Raw genomic sequence first — 12,306 nt, 5'->3', positions numbered from 1 at the left:
GTGTTCCCAGCACTGAGACACACACACATCACGTGACCATGGCGTCTACCCCTCTCATCACCCGCCCCCGCTCCGCCTCCACCCAGTGACGTCACCGTTTCCTGCACTCCAGAGCCCCGCAGACTGAGCCGACAGACGGCAGGAGGGAGGCGGCTCGTGTGCAGTGGTGACGTCACGGGCCGTAGACAGGGAGCGGGGTGGAGGGGACGCAAGCTGACATCGAGCCAGAGCAGCGATGGCACCCAGGCAGGAGCGGAGTGACCGGAGATGCCAAGGTAACAGCTGAACGCCTGCTCTGTACTCAGTGCCGAGCAGTACACGAGGAGATTTCAGGAGGTGACAGCGGGACAGTTCTCTGCCTGCTGCTGCTTCCTTGGATCTCACTGCTGGGACACCTGGGCAGCAGGTAGAAACCAGGGGCCAATGTGTGGCCCCCCCAGCAGTGGTGTCAGATATGGGGATGGATGGGGGTCCATCAGGAAGGGCATACAGGGCACGAATGCTGGCAGTGTGCCTCCATGCCACTCTGGATGCCAGGTGTCAGGTGGTAGGGCTGTCAGTGCTGATCAGCTGACATGCAGGGCATTTCCTGGGCTCAGGCTGTCATGTTCCTGCCAGTACAATGCAGCGCTGCTTATTTAGTGACGCTCAGCCCCCTGATCACTATTGTATCGCTGCCAGGAGCGGAGCGCTGTATTCTGCATGTGTGACCACTGAGTGGTCCTGTCAGTGGTCAGCGATTGGCCATTTGTGCTGGCCGCTCTTGGCTGTGACACCCATCACATTAGAGTTTCAAGCATCAGTCATTGATTTGCTTGTGGAATTAAATGCCTGTATGCAATGGGAATTCCCTAGCCCATTGTTTCCTCTCTGCTTTATTAATGACACTGATGCTAGCTGAGCGCCGCCAGCCTTCGCAGACTTGTGATAGTATTCATCGTGGTAAATCCCAACCAAAGGGGCGCCTTTATATTGTGTCTATTGTTTGGATGTCATTTTAAATTGCGCCGTGTTTTGACGCCTGCCCTTCTCCTGGCTTTCTATACATGTGGCAGGCAGCTTTAACTTTGCCCTCTTGCTGGAGTGGGTTTAAATGACGGCGTGTCAATGTCTTGATTGACGGGGTACGCTGTGTATTGTATACATTGATAAGGTGTCCAATTTTGTTTTCACTGCATTCTTTTCCTCTGGATAAGCGTGCGGTTGAGGAGCGCACGTGAAGCAGGCAGGTTCGCCTTTCAAGGCTAATTATCGTATCTATCCGGCGCACATATAACTATAATTATTTTGGGTGTCATTGGCATTTTTTTTGGGGGGGGTAATTATTGTCCCTAGCTACTTCCAACCCAGCAAAGCAAATCCAACCCGCTTCTCATTAATACTGATTTGTTAAGAAGCAAGGCAGACACTGGCGGCGGAAGGGTTAAACGCCTTGTGAGCTAGCATAAGCACAGGGCGATGTTTACAGTTGCACAGTCAAGCAAGGATGGGGGAAGCTCCTTCCCGGGGTCCTGCCATCAGCATCTCGAGCTGAGTTATCAGCCTCCTGCTGGACTGCAGTGAACTGTAAGCTGACTACATAAGGATTATCACATGACAGTCTTCGGGGAGATTTCTCTTCCTTTTCTTTCCCCCCCCCCCCCACCCCCCTTTTTAGTTGGAGCCAAGTATTTTTCATGTGTTTAAGCTTGCAGTCACGTTTCGCCATTTGTCATTAAACGGGTCTTTATTGTGTGTTTGAAATACGGCTTGCAGCACCTACAGCGATCTGGAGCATGGCTCTTAGATTAGAGCAAGCGAGGCTTGGCATACCGATTGATATGCCTGAGATCGTATGAAAAAAAGAAGCTAGCACAAAGGATAATCGTCATGACCTTCTGTTCCAAGCCCCCGTTTTCATCCATTCTAAGCCCTAACCTATATTGCAGGGTGTCGGGTCCAAAGAGATTTTTTTTCTTATTATTTGGAATGTAATCGTTTGAGAAAATGTAACAAGCCTATGTACATTTTATAAGAATTTGACCTTGACCGTGTTTAAAGAACATCTATGCTTTTTCTTCTTTTCTAGATGAGGAGATGGCTTATTGAAATAACACACCAGCAGAGGCAGAAGGCTGATCGTTCCTGGATATATGATTAGATATAACTCACTTTAACGGCTTCCTACATAACTCGTCGCTCAAAAACCCTGTCACCCTTCGATCTTCGTTTTTTATCAGCCCGCTTGATTTTTTTTTTCTTTTTTCATTTTACTGTTGCCACATGGATGCAATTTTGTAACATAGATTAAAAAAAAAGCCATTATTCATGGGTGGGAGCAAAGCAAATAGTACATCACTTGGACATCTTTCGACATCTCTTGCACATTGCACTCTCAGCTGGTTGAAGGTAGCTCAAGTCTTTTTTTTAGAATGACATTGACATTTTTGGAAGACCCTTAAATATATGCAATTGTTTTTTTTTTTGTAAGTGAAGAAAAGGATTAAATACGTGTATATATGAATCAGTTATGTAGCATACGTGTTCTTTATAGCTCACTAGCATTTGGTAATGACATTTCATTTTGATATAATGGTAACTTTCGATGCGTAAAAATAAACAGGCTTACAAATTTGAATTTTGATATTCGGACAAAGTGCAAATATGGAGGAAGACGGAAGCCCGCCTTTAAAGAAACTGGCTAAAGAAAGCGAAGTCAATTTCGATGTTCCTAATGTTGCAAATAATGTTATAGCAATCAAGATGGAAGTGGATGACTATAAAGAGACAGCTGTAGAGGAGAACAAAGAGAACATTGTTAAGTCGAGTAGTGTATCCCTTAGTGGGTCTTCGGAGCTGAACCCTGAACTCAAGCACACGTTGGCACAGTTCAATCTAAGCAGCCGGAGTTCGCTGGGTGGACCCGCAGCCTTCTCTGCCCGTTTTTCCCAAGAAAACATGTCGCCAACAGTGTTCTTGCCTCTCCCGTCGCCACAAATTCACCCTGGTCCTCTTCTTATTCCATCAGACAGTTCAACAGAGCTTACTCAGACAGAACTGGAGGGAGAATCGATTTCATGTTTCATGGTGGGAGGTGAAAAGAGACTGTGCCTGCCCCAAGTCTTGAACTCTGTACTGCGGGATTTCTCACTCCAGCAGATTAATATTGTGTGCGATGAAATGTACATATACTGCTCGCGTTGTACATCAGACCAGCTTCACATCTTAAAGGTTTTGGGAATCCTTCCTTTCAATGCTCCGTCCTGTGGACTGATCACTTTGACAGACGCTCAGAGACTATGCAATGCTCTTCTGCGGCCGCATACCTTCCCACAAAATGGCAGCTTGCTGCCTGCAAAAAACTCTTTGGCTCAGTTAAAGGAAACAGGTAGTGCCTTTGAAGTTGAACATGATTGTTTAGGAAAGTGCCAGGGTTTGTTTGCACCTCAACTGTACACCCAACCAGACGCCCTGTGCATTCAGTGTTTAGAGTGCTATGGGATGTTTTCAACGCAGACTTTTGTCATGCACTCTCACCGATCGCCGGATAAGAGGACCTGCCATTGGGGCTTTGATTCGGCCAAGTGGCATTGTTATCTTCATTTGAGCCCAAAATATCTGAACAGTCCCGAAGGCAAAACAATGAAAGGTCTTCTAGAGGAAATGAAGGAGAAATTCAGAATGAAGAGCCAACCCAGGAGAATCCAACCCAAAGTAAGTCAATTTGCTCTTGTTTTGATTCTCTTGGTAAAGAATATTACGCAGCAAGCTCAATGTATGTTACATTATTATGCTTATTTCCACTAAATGATGGCTTGGATGTCAAATGGTTGATGGAGTCTTCCACAAGTCCTGCAACTCCTAATGAGCCCATGAGAATCATTCCCATACATCTCTCACATAAATGTGTACGTTGTGGACTACAATAATAAAAGTGAAGCCCTGAGATCAGTGTGCTGCAGAACTAAAGTCGGGTACACGTGGTTCGACTTTTGAACGGTTCCTGACAGATGGCTACAGTGGGTGCCGCTGTTGGCACCCTTTCGCCGCCATCCCTCAATCAGATGATCGAAGGAGCCGATCGTAGCTGGCAGCCCGTCTACTGCTAGCTCTGTTCGGGTATTCTGACAGCGACCAACGGCCTCTGTCAGAATAAAATGCAAACAGCGTGGGATTGGTCTGACGCTCATAAGCGTTGATGGAGAATCGGTTCTATTTTTTTAGTTCAGCTCGCGGGTTGCATGAAAAGACTAGAACTGTGTATACCCCACAGACTTTATTTTCTTTGATGCTGCTAAAAAAAGCAGTTTTTTTAGATGATGGTTATCTAATGATAACCCTAACCAGTATACCTAAACCAAAGATTTTGCAGATTATCAGTCATTAGATGTGGTGGCTGCCTTAGTTTTCTTTTCTGGCCAGGTACATTTTCTACAATTGCAGAAACATATCTGTTGATTCTACCAGAAATCCAGTGTCCTTGTAACTTCTTGAGTACCGAACTAAAATCTCAAACAATAGTATCAGCTCTGCAAGCTATTTTCTGTTAACTATAACACACACCTCCCCTATGTAATGCTGATGAGGAGAAGGGGAGGTGTTTGTAGTTCAATCAGGAAAGCAGTGTCAGGTGATAAGGCTGCTCCTCCATAGATCTAGTACGCTGTGTGACTGTTACACTAGGACAGGAACTGTGTTACTGGAAAGATCAGCAGATAAAATAAATGAGGTAAAAAGCCTTAAAAAAGGAGACTAATGCAGCCAATACATGAGGACTGGTAATCTGCAGTATATAAAATTTTTGTGTTTGGATTTAAATATACATGTAGTCGAGTAGAAACAAAATGGCAGGCTGGCTTTGCATGTAAAGAGTTTCTGTAAACTAGCCTGTTAAACTCAAATTCATTTCTATATCTATACATTTATATCAATAGTTGTGTATTTTCCTGGCTAAAAATGTGGCCTCAGGCTTTTGATTGATTAATTCCTGAATTTTGTAGTTTAATTATTACTGTGGTGTCATTATTGGACAAAGGGTTGGCAGGTGAGCCTCTGTGGTGTCTGCCTAGGATCGGAGGGGCTCCTTGGCACACCAAGTAGAGTTTGAAAGCATTAACGGGCAGCGTAGTGGTTAGCACTTCTGCCTTGCAACCCTGGGGGTCCCCGGTTCAAATCCTGGCTTTGTTGGAGTTTGCATGTTCTCTCTGTGCTTGCGTGGGTTTCCTCCGGGTACTCAGGTTTCCTCCCACACTCCAAAGACATGCTGGTAGGTTAATTGGCTTCCCTCTAAGTTGGCTTTCTGTGTATGTATGTGAGCTAGGGACCTTAAATTGTAAGCTCCTTGAGGGTAGGGACTAATGTGACTGTGCAACTATGTAAAGTGCTGTGTAAATTGTCGCCGCTATAGAAATACCTGTAATAATTAACGGAGCAGTCCAGTAATCTTCAAATGTTGTAAACATGTTGGTTGCTAAGGGCGACTAAACTAACAACACTATGAAAGCAGTCACCATGGTTCCTGGTAGCAGGTTTGTCAATCTTCCTGGTTTTGGTGAGAGTTTCATTGGTTCCATGTGCACACTACTTGTACGGACCGGACATGTGACTTGACTAATGTTAGAGGAGCTTATCTTTACTGTGTTCCCCTCTGTGCATTTGATGTATCGCTCTGTTTTTCCTATTTATTCTGTATTCACATATTCGCCTGCCCAGCGAATCCTGAGTTGTCCTGCTGTAATCAGCCTCCCCAATGCCACGTGCCGGGTCTCCTGCCACCATCTTCTCGGATGTCATTGGAAACCAGCGGTCTCTTCTTGGTTTAGTCAACCGGCCCCCCGATGACACACGCTAGGTCCGTTGGCTGAGGATCCACTTTAAGCATCCTCTTGCCACCTTTCACTAATGCTCCTAAAATTGGTAATTGAATGGGATACCAGGAAGTAGTTCTGGAGTCAGCAAAGCAATGTGCCAATCTGTGCCTGAAGTCAAGGCCCTACGTATAGCATGCTCTCAGGATTTAGAGGCTTCCTATATTAGCTTTTTAGTATGTACTTTGGGAAAATGAAATCTGCCTGCATATTAAAGATGGCAGACCACTGAAAAATCATTTAGTTGCCCAAGAGGCACAATGGAGATGTATGTTTGGGTCCTATAAACGTGTATGTCTGTGAAACCAATACCTCTCACACTCCTTTCTTCATGGGGAACTATAGACCGTTGTCTGAAATATTCCACCCTGGCTAACAGCCACTGCCCTCACACATCAGTCATGTGGAGGGTCGGAAATCTGTAGTAAACATCCATTTTAAGGTTGTCCTGCTTCAGCTGTTCAGGGCCATGCAGTGTACATTTTGCTTTGTGAACTTTAATCATATTTTTTTGTCTGTTAATGAACTCCTAAAATCCCAAAAGGATTGTGAGAATGACATGAAGTGCAAAAAATAAAAACTATGGTTCACGGTTAATACTTTTATATTTGCAGCCATATTTGTTCCCATCTGTGGACACCCCATGGCTGCATTTTCCCATGATATAGAAAACGTAATATTTGCTTGTCTGCTTTTTCAAACGGTGTTATTTTAGAGCTTGCAACTGTACATATTTTTCTGTTTTGTTAGATGCATTTTTCATGATTGTGTAAATTTGCTGAAATTGCCCACTTATTGGCCTTTACTAGATGTATACACGCTCTCCAATGTATTTCACACATGTGAGACATCCCTTTTAACCTGTTTGTTGACAATGTTCTGCTTGTCATCTGAACAGACCAGATCAATGTCTGTATTATGTTAGTTAACCTCGAAAGGTTTCATTACTAATCATGATGGATATAGCTATCCAACGTGCTCCATTTAGATGGAAGCTTGTCAGAGATTTATTTGTTAAGCGCAGGCAATATTTGTAGACATACACTCACAATGTAGTTCTGTTAACCAAGAAGAATAATAAAAGTGTAAATATTTAGATGGGTAGCATGTTCTTGAAATTGAATATATCTGAAACACAAAGGTGACATAGTCAGGAAACATAGATATATGTGTATTTTATATGATCTATCGTCTGTCTGTCTGTCATTATAAAAGAAGACTACAGGAAGTAAAATGGAGTTTAGGTTTCCACCTTAGTTTCAGTCCTTCATACAGATTGAATGTCAAAGTAATGATATAGTAGGTTGGATAGCTTAGGTGGTCAGCGTTAGTGGTAAAGCATTGAAATAAAATTTGATTGCAAAATAATATACATTGAACATAAATTCTGCAGTTGGACTTCATTAAGATGGCGCCAGGGTTTTGGCTTAACATAAGATTCCTTCATAGTGGTGGCTCCAAAGGATGCTGAAGCTGCATGTACATAAATAAGAGCCACCTGAATCTGACCATCCCCATGCATGCACAGGGTACTGCCACTCTGCACCACGCCTGTGCGGGTTTCCCTTAATCAATGATAAAACAATGTCCCACCACATGCAGTAATGTTGTATACAATCTCCACACATGTGCGGTATTTATTTACCTCTTTTACTCTGGATGCTTCCGCTCTCTTTGATGCTCATATCAATTGTTGAACAATCTTTTACATGCAATTGTTGCAAACAAGTCATTTCTGTAGCTCTTAACGCGACTTCTGCACCTGCCAACAGGTAGTTTTGGCCCTTCCTCCTTCAGTAACCTAGTCCAGCTGTCTCAGGTTTGCAGGGTGACTGCTCCTGACTGCATGTCTCAGCTCTTTCATTATATGTCCATTAGGATTCAGATCAGGGATCAAAAAAAAGGCCACTTCAGTGGTCATATAGTCATTCTTGGGTGCTTTTAGCTTTTGGTCATTATGCTCTTGGAGGACCAATGACCTGTGACTGGTTCAGAGATTTTGGACACTGGGCAGTATGTTTCCTTCTAGCATTGCCTGGTAGTTTAGAGATTTCATTGAGTGCTGTATCGATTGAGGGCACCCTATGCCAGATGCAGCAAAGTGGCCCTAAAACATAACCGAGCCTCTTCCATGTTTTACAGTAGATACAGTTTTCTTTGAAAGTTTCATGATCTAGTCTGTGAACACAGGGCTGATGTGACTTGCCAAAAAAGCACCAGTTTTGTCCCAGCTGTCCATAGGACACTGACCATGGTGGCTTGTCAATAAGCATTGTGGCAAATTCCAGTCTGGCTTTTTTATATTTTTCTTTCAACAATGGAGTCTTCCTTTGAACCCACTGTCGGGTCAAAAGGTGATGGATGGTGAAATCAGACCCTGATGTACCTTGACCTTTGAGTTCAGCTTGTCTCTCTTTGACAGTTTTCCTTGACTCTTTGTCTAACATTTGCACTATCCTTTTGTTAAATTTGAGGTCGAGTTTTCCACTTGCGCCCATGTCTAAAGAGGATGGCTACACTCTAATGGACCCTAAACCTTGGTATTACATTTGCAACTGTAGTCACAGGAACATCATGCTGCTTGGAGATAGCCTTTACCTTTTGACATGCTGGTCTATAATTTTCTTTCTGATCTTCGACAACTCTCTCCTTTTGCTTTCTCTGGTCTATGTTCAGTGTGGTGTACGCACGATGATAACAGCAGAGAGACTTTTTTTCCATTTAAATAGGCTGAAAAGATTTGAAGAATTACAGAAAACAGTTTGAAATATCACTTTGGTCCAATTTATTTATAATCTTCTAGGGCCCCTAAAAATCTGTGTAGGCCATTTTAGAATCTCGTTGTAGAAGACACGATTTATCTATTTTCACTTGCTTTTCTTCACTCTATCACCAGCGTAGGCAAACTCCGGCCCTCTAGCTGACAAAAAATTACAAATCCTATCATGCCTCTGGGAGTCATGCCTGTGGCTGTTAGTCTTGCAAACCCTAATGGGATTTGTAGTTCCACAGCTGCTGGAGGGATAGTTTGCCTTCCCCCTCTCTATGATATAACAAAGGCATGCAGGTATACATGAGACAGTTGCTTTTATTTTAATCACTTTTTGGAAGGAATATGAGCTCTAGCGGTACCAACAAATGTGTCCATGTCTGTGTGCAGCTGGATGAGGAAATGGCTGTTGTTGTCATACATCCAAGGTAGACATACCCTGTCCAAGCTTTCTCAGGGGAGTATTAATTGCAGGTTGGATTTTTTTCCTGGCTTATCACTGTTGTTTATCCCTAAAACAAGCCTGGGGGCGTCTGTCTTACCCTATGAGCATTATGTGAACTTTGCCTTTTGGATTTAGTTAGCAAATTTGGTCCTTTTTTAGTGTTTTGTCAAGGCATTGCCTGGCACGGACCTGCATTCTGTTTCCATTGCTTGTCGCAGCCCGCCACCCACAGCATTTATATGTGCCAGCTGTACTCTCTCAGGGAGGCATGTATGTGGAATACATGATATATGACTTGGCATCCCTCATAGCACACTAAGATATTGCAAAGTAAAAACAATCACATTGGAAGCACAGTCCAGTAGTGAGCTCCTGATAGAAATTCTCCTATATTTAGCTCTGTGAGAAACGTCGCTCCTGTTCTATCAGTAGTGATGCATTGGCTAATAGCCCTGGGTTTAGGGACCAACAAATTTAGAATGGAAAAGACAACAAAGTATGTGTGAATCACCTAATTACATGTCTGGCCGTCCCAGTACTCATTGTGTGTTCTGATGGTGGAGACTATACTCTATGTGTTTCATAATGTATGTGATGCTCTAGATCAGACATAGCGGATTAGTAACCCCTAGTGTCTGTCTGCACACTACCTTCTGTCCAGCAGTGCCGTCTATGACTGTATCCATAGCAATGTCTGCTGTTTATGATGCAAGGTGGAAGCTGGCTTACAGGAAATAACATGTCTATGTACTTTGTATTCTGCAGCACAACACAATGTTCAATGCTTACATTTAACCACAGGGAATTTCCATTTAAAGTTGCATGTTCTAAAATGAGCAGCTGTTGAAATCCTCAAATCGGGGCATTATTGCCATCATTGGAACCTGTAAGCAATCCAGCTTTTGGTGTTTAAAACATCAGCCTCAGCTAGGATCACCTCTGTTACACAGTACAGTTCATTAGAACATGGGTGACAAATGAATACAGAATTCAGGAGCTGGAAGGATTTTTTTTTCAGCTTCATTGACAATGGCTACAGAAAAAAAAAAAGAAAACCTGAAAAGTTAGGTGCCAGCTGTAAATTTTAAGGTGCATGGGCTACTTGGCTCCTGGGATTTGTCCATCCCTGAGTTAGAATATTGTCAGTGTATAAATATGCTGATATAAGATTAATGGATTTCTACTGATACTAAGGGGAAAAAAATGAACTACACACGGAAAAGCTGACTGTTCTGCCACCAATTGGCTAAGTGTGCCTAGTAGTGACTCCGGCCCTGCCTCGCATGCCAGTGATTTTGTCCATATTTTTTGCAATAAGAGAACAAGTAATTGGTGAAATGGCTGCTTTTGTGGTCACTTACACCAATACAAATACAGTGGTACCTCGGTTTCACAAACTTAATTCGTTCCACGATTCTGGTCGCGAACCGAATCGAACTTCAATCAGACCGTGTACTCTACTAGAGGAAGCCACGGCCATGTGTCAGAGCAGGGAAGATGGCTGCTGTTGTTTTCGTCACCCGATGCGGAGTTTGCGAACGGAGAGCAAAATTTTGCCGAACTTCCTGTACACGAACCGAATTTTGCAGCAGCGTTCGTGAACCTAGGTACCACTGTATGGGCTCATTCACACCAGCAGCCGCGTTGTAACACGGTCGCTGGTGTGCGCTGTGGAGCATAGAGTGCTGATTACAGAGCATCACATGGTTTACTTTTGATCATTTTTTTTAACTCTATTGGAATGTCACAAATTATATTTCGCTTATATTTATTCGCCAGGGTGCGTATTGATGATGGGTAGTCCGAAGCGATGCACTGTAGTGAAAAACGTATTGCATGTCCCACAATTTTTAGGACGTAAGGCAGTTTGTCTTGTCCATGTGTTGGGACTGTGCTAGGCAAGGCTGCCCAGTGTAGCCCATATACTAAAGAAATAGACTTGCTGAGAGGCAGCTAGTCAAAGCAGTTAACATAGGATCCGGACAGGCAATTCAGTTGCAAAAATTATTATTTATTAAATAGAAATTATTTATTAAGCATAGCCGTTATTTCACTCACTTAAATTAAAAATATTGAAGCATGACATTTAGTTTTTCATCTTCTAATAGATAATTTGATCAAATAAAATGCTCTCGTACATTTCACACGTTTTGGGGACCATCACATATTATGAAGTAGAGGATAAGTCCATTTGTGGTTTGTTGACCGTATCCAGTTAACACCACTGACAATCTCAGTATGTGGAATATCACCTGTGGTTGTGAGACTGTATTTAGTAGTTTGATATTTCACAATGGAAGGAATTAATTACATGAAGTTTCTTTTTCAGCACCCTTTGGATAGTTAGTGTAGATTAGTCCTTGGTGCTATTAACCCCTTCTCCGTGGGATTTTAATAAGTTTAATTTATTATTCACCGTGGTATAATGGTTTTCAGGGGTTTCTTTTCTTTTTGATGGTCTCTAAGTTGTTGAATGTCAGTCAGGACCTATATGCTATTCACCCCCTCTTAGCGGACTCCAATAAGAATATAGTCCACTGTAGTTGGAGGATACAGGCTCTTCCTTATTGTATCAAATTTTTGGATAACTTAGTCATAATTTCCGCTGTGATATGTGCTTATTGGGTTATGGATCGGATCGACTAACAAGTTGCATATAAACATATAGGTAAAGTTGAGAGTCGGATCTCCAGGAAGAAACACAATCTTTGTATGTCTGCCCAGTGTAGCCCAATGCGCCTAGTGAGGACAGGCCTTGAAGGGCTCTATTTTTAAAACCTGGAGCATAATAATGGCAACAGAAGTGTAGTTGGTACTTAGTAGTGATCAATCAGGATTTAACTTTTATTCAAAGAAAGGAAAAAAAGATTCTAAAGTTTCCATAGCGCTACTCTTCTTTTCCAGGCTTCAGTGCTGGCTCCCACACCCTGGGAGATCGGTCCAGCCTATCGTCATTCTACCCACTTCCTGTGAGCCCAGGCTGCCCTGGACACATCCCTTGGGTTTACAAGAGAATTTCCAATGGGGACATCAGTTCCACTGACCGCAATCTATAACTTGGTCATGCACTGTTAAACTTTCAGCTGAATCGCAGGAATTGAATGGAACTCTAACAGTGGGTTGCCCTGCCGGCTCGACAAAAGTTGATTTCTCAGTCGACCTTTATGGAAGGAGCTGGGCCGAAAATTGTCAGCCAAACAATGACTGTGGGTGCCGGCTGTTAGCAATACAATAGCGAGCAGGGG

At 43.1% G+C, this 12,306-nt stretch overlaps 1 protein-coding gene across 1 annotated transcript in view; it reads left to right on the top strand.

The window, feature by feature from the left end:
• Positions 1-2,577: 2,577 nt before the first annotated feature.
• Positions 2,578-12,306, top strand: part of SKIL (SKI like proto-oncogene) — a 41,345-nt gene continuing 31,616 nt past the window's right edge. The window contains exon 1 of the mRNA XM_018553771.1: positions 2,578-3,693. Within this exon, the coding sequence (XP_018409273.1) occupies positions 2,644-3,693 (1,050 nt within the window). The 5' untranslated portion in view covers positions 2,578-2,643. The remainder of the gene's footprint in view (positions 3,694-12,306) is intronic.

This window comes from Nanorana parkeri, unplaced genomic scaffold (genome assembly GCF_000935625.1).
Source record: "Nanorana parkeri isolate BGI_ZX_2015 unplaced genomic scaffold, ASM93562v1 scaffold129, whole genome shotgun sequence".
NCBI lineage: Eukaryota > Metazoa > Chordata > Amphibia > Anura > Dicroglossidae > Nanorana > Nanorana parkeri.
This window is presented reverse-complemented; position numbering and strand designations above follow the sequence as displayed.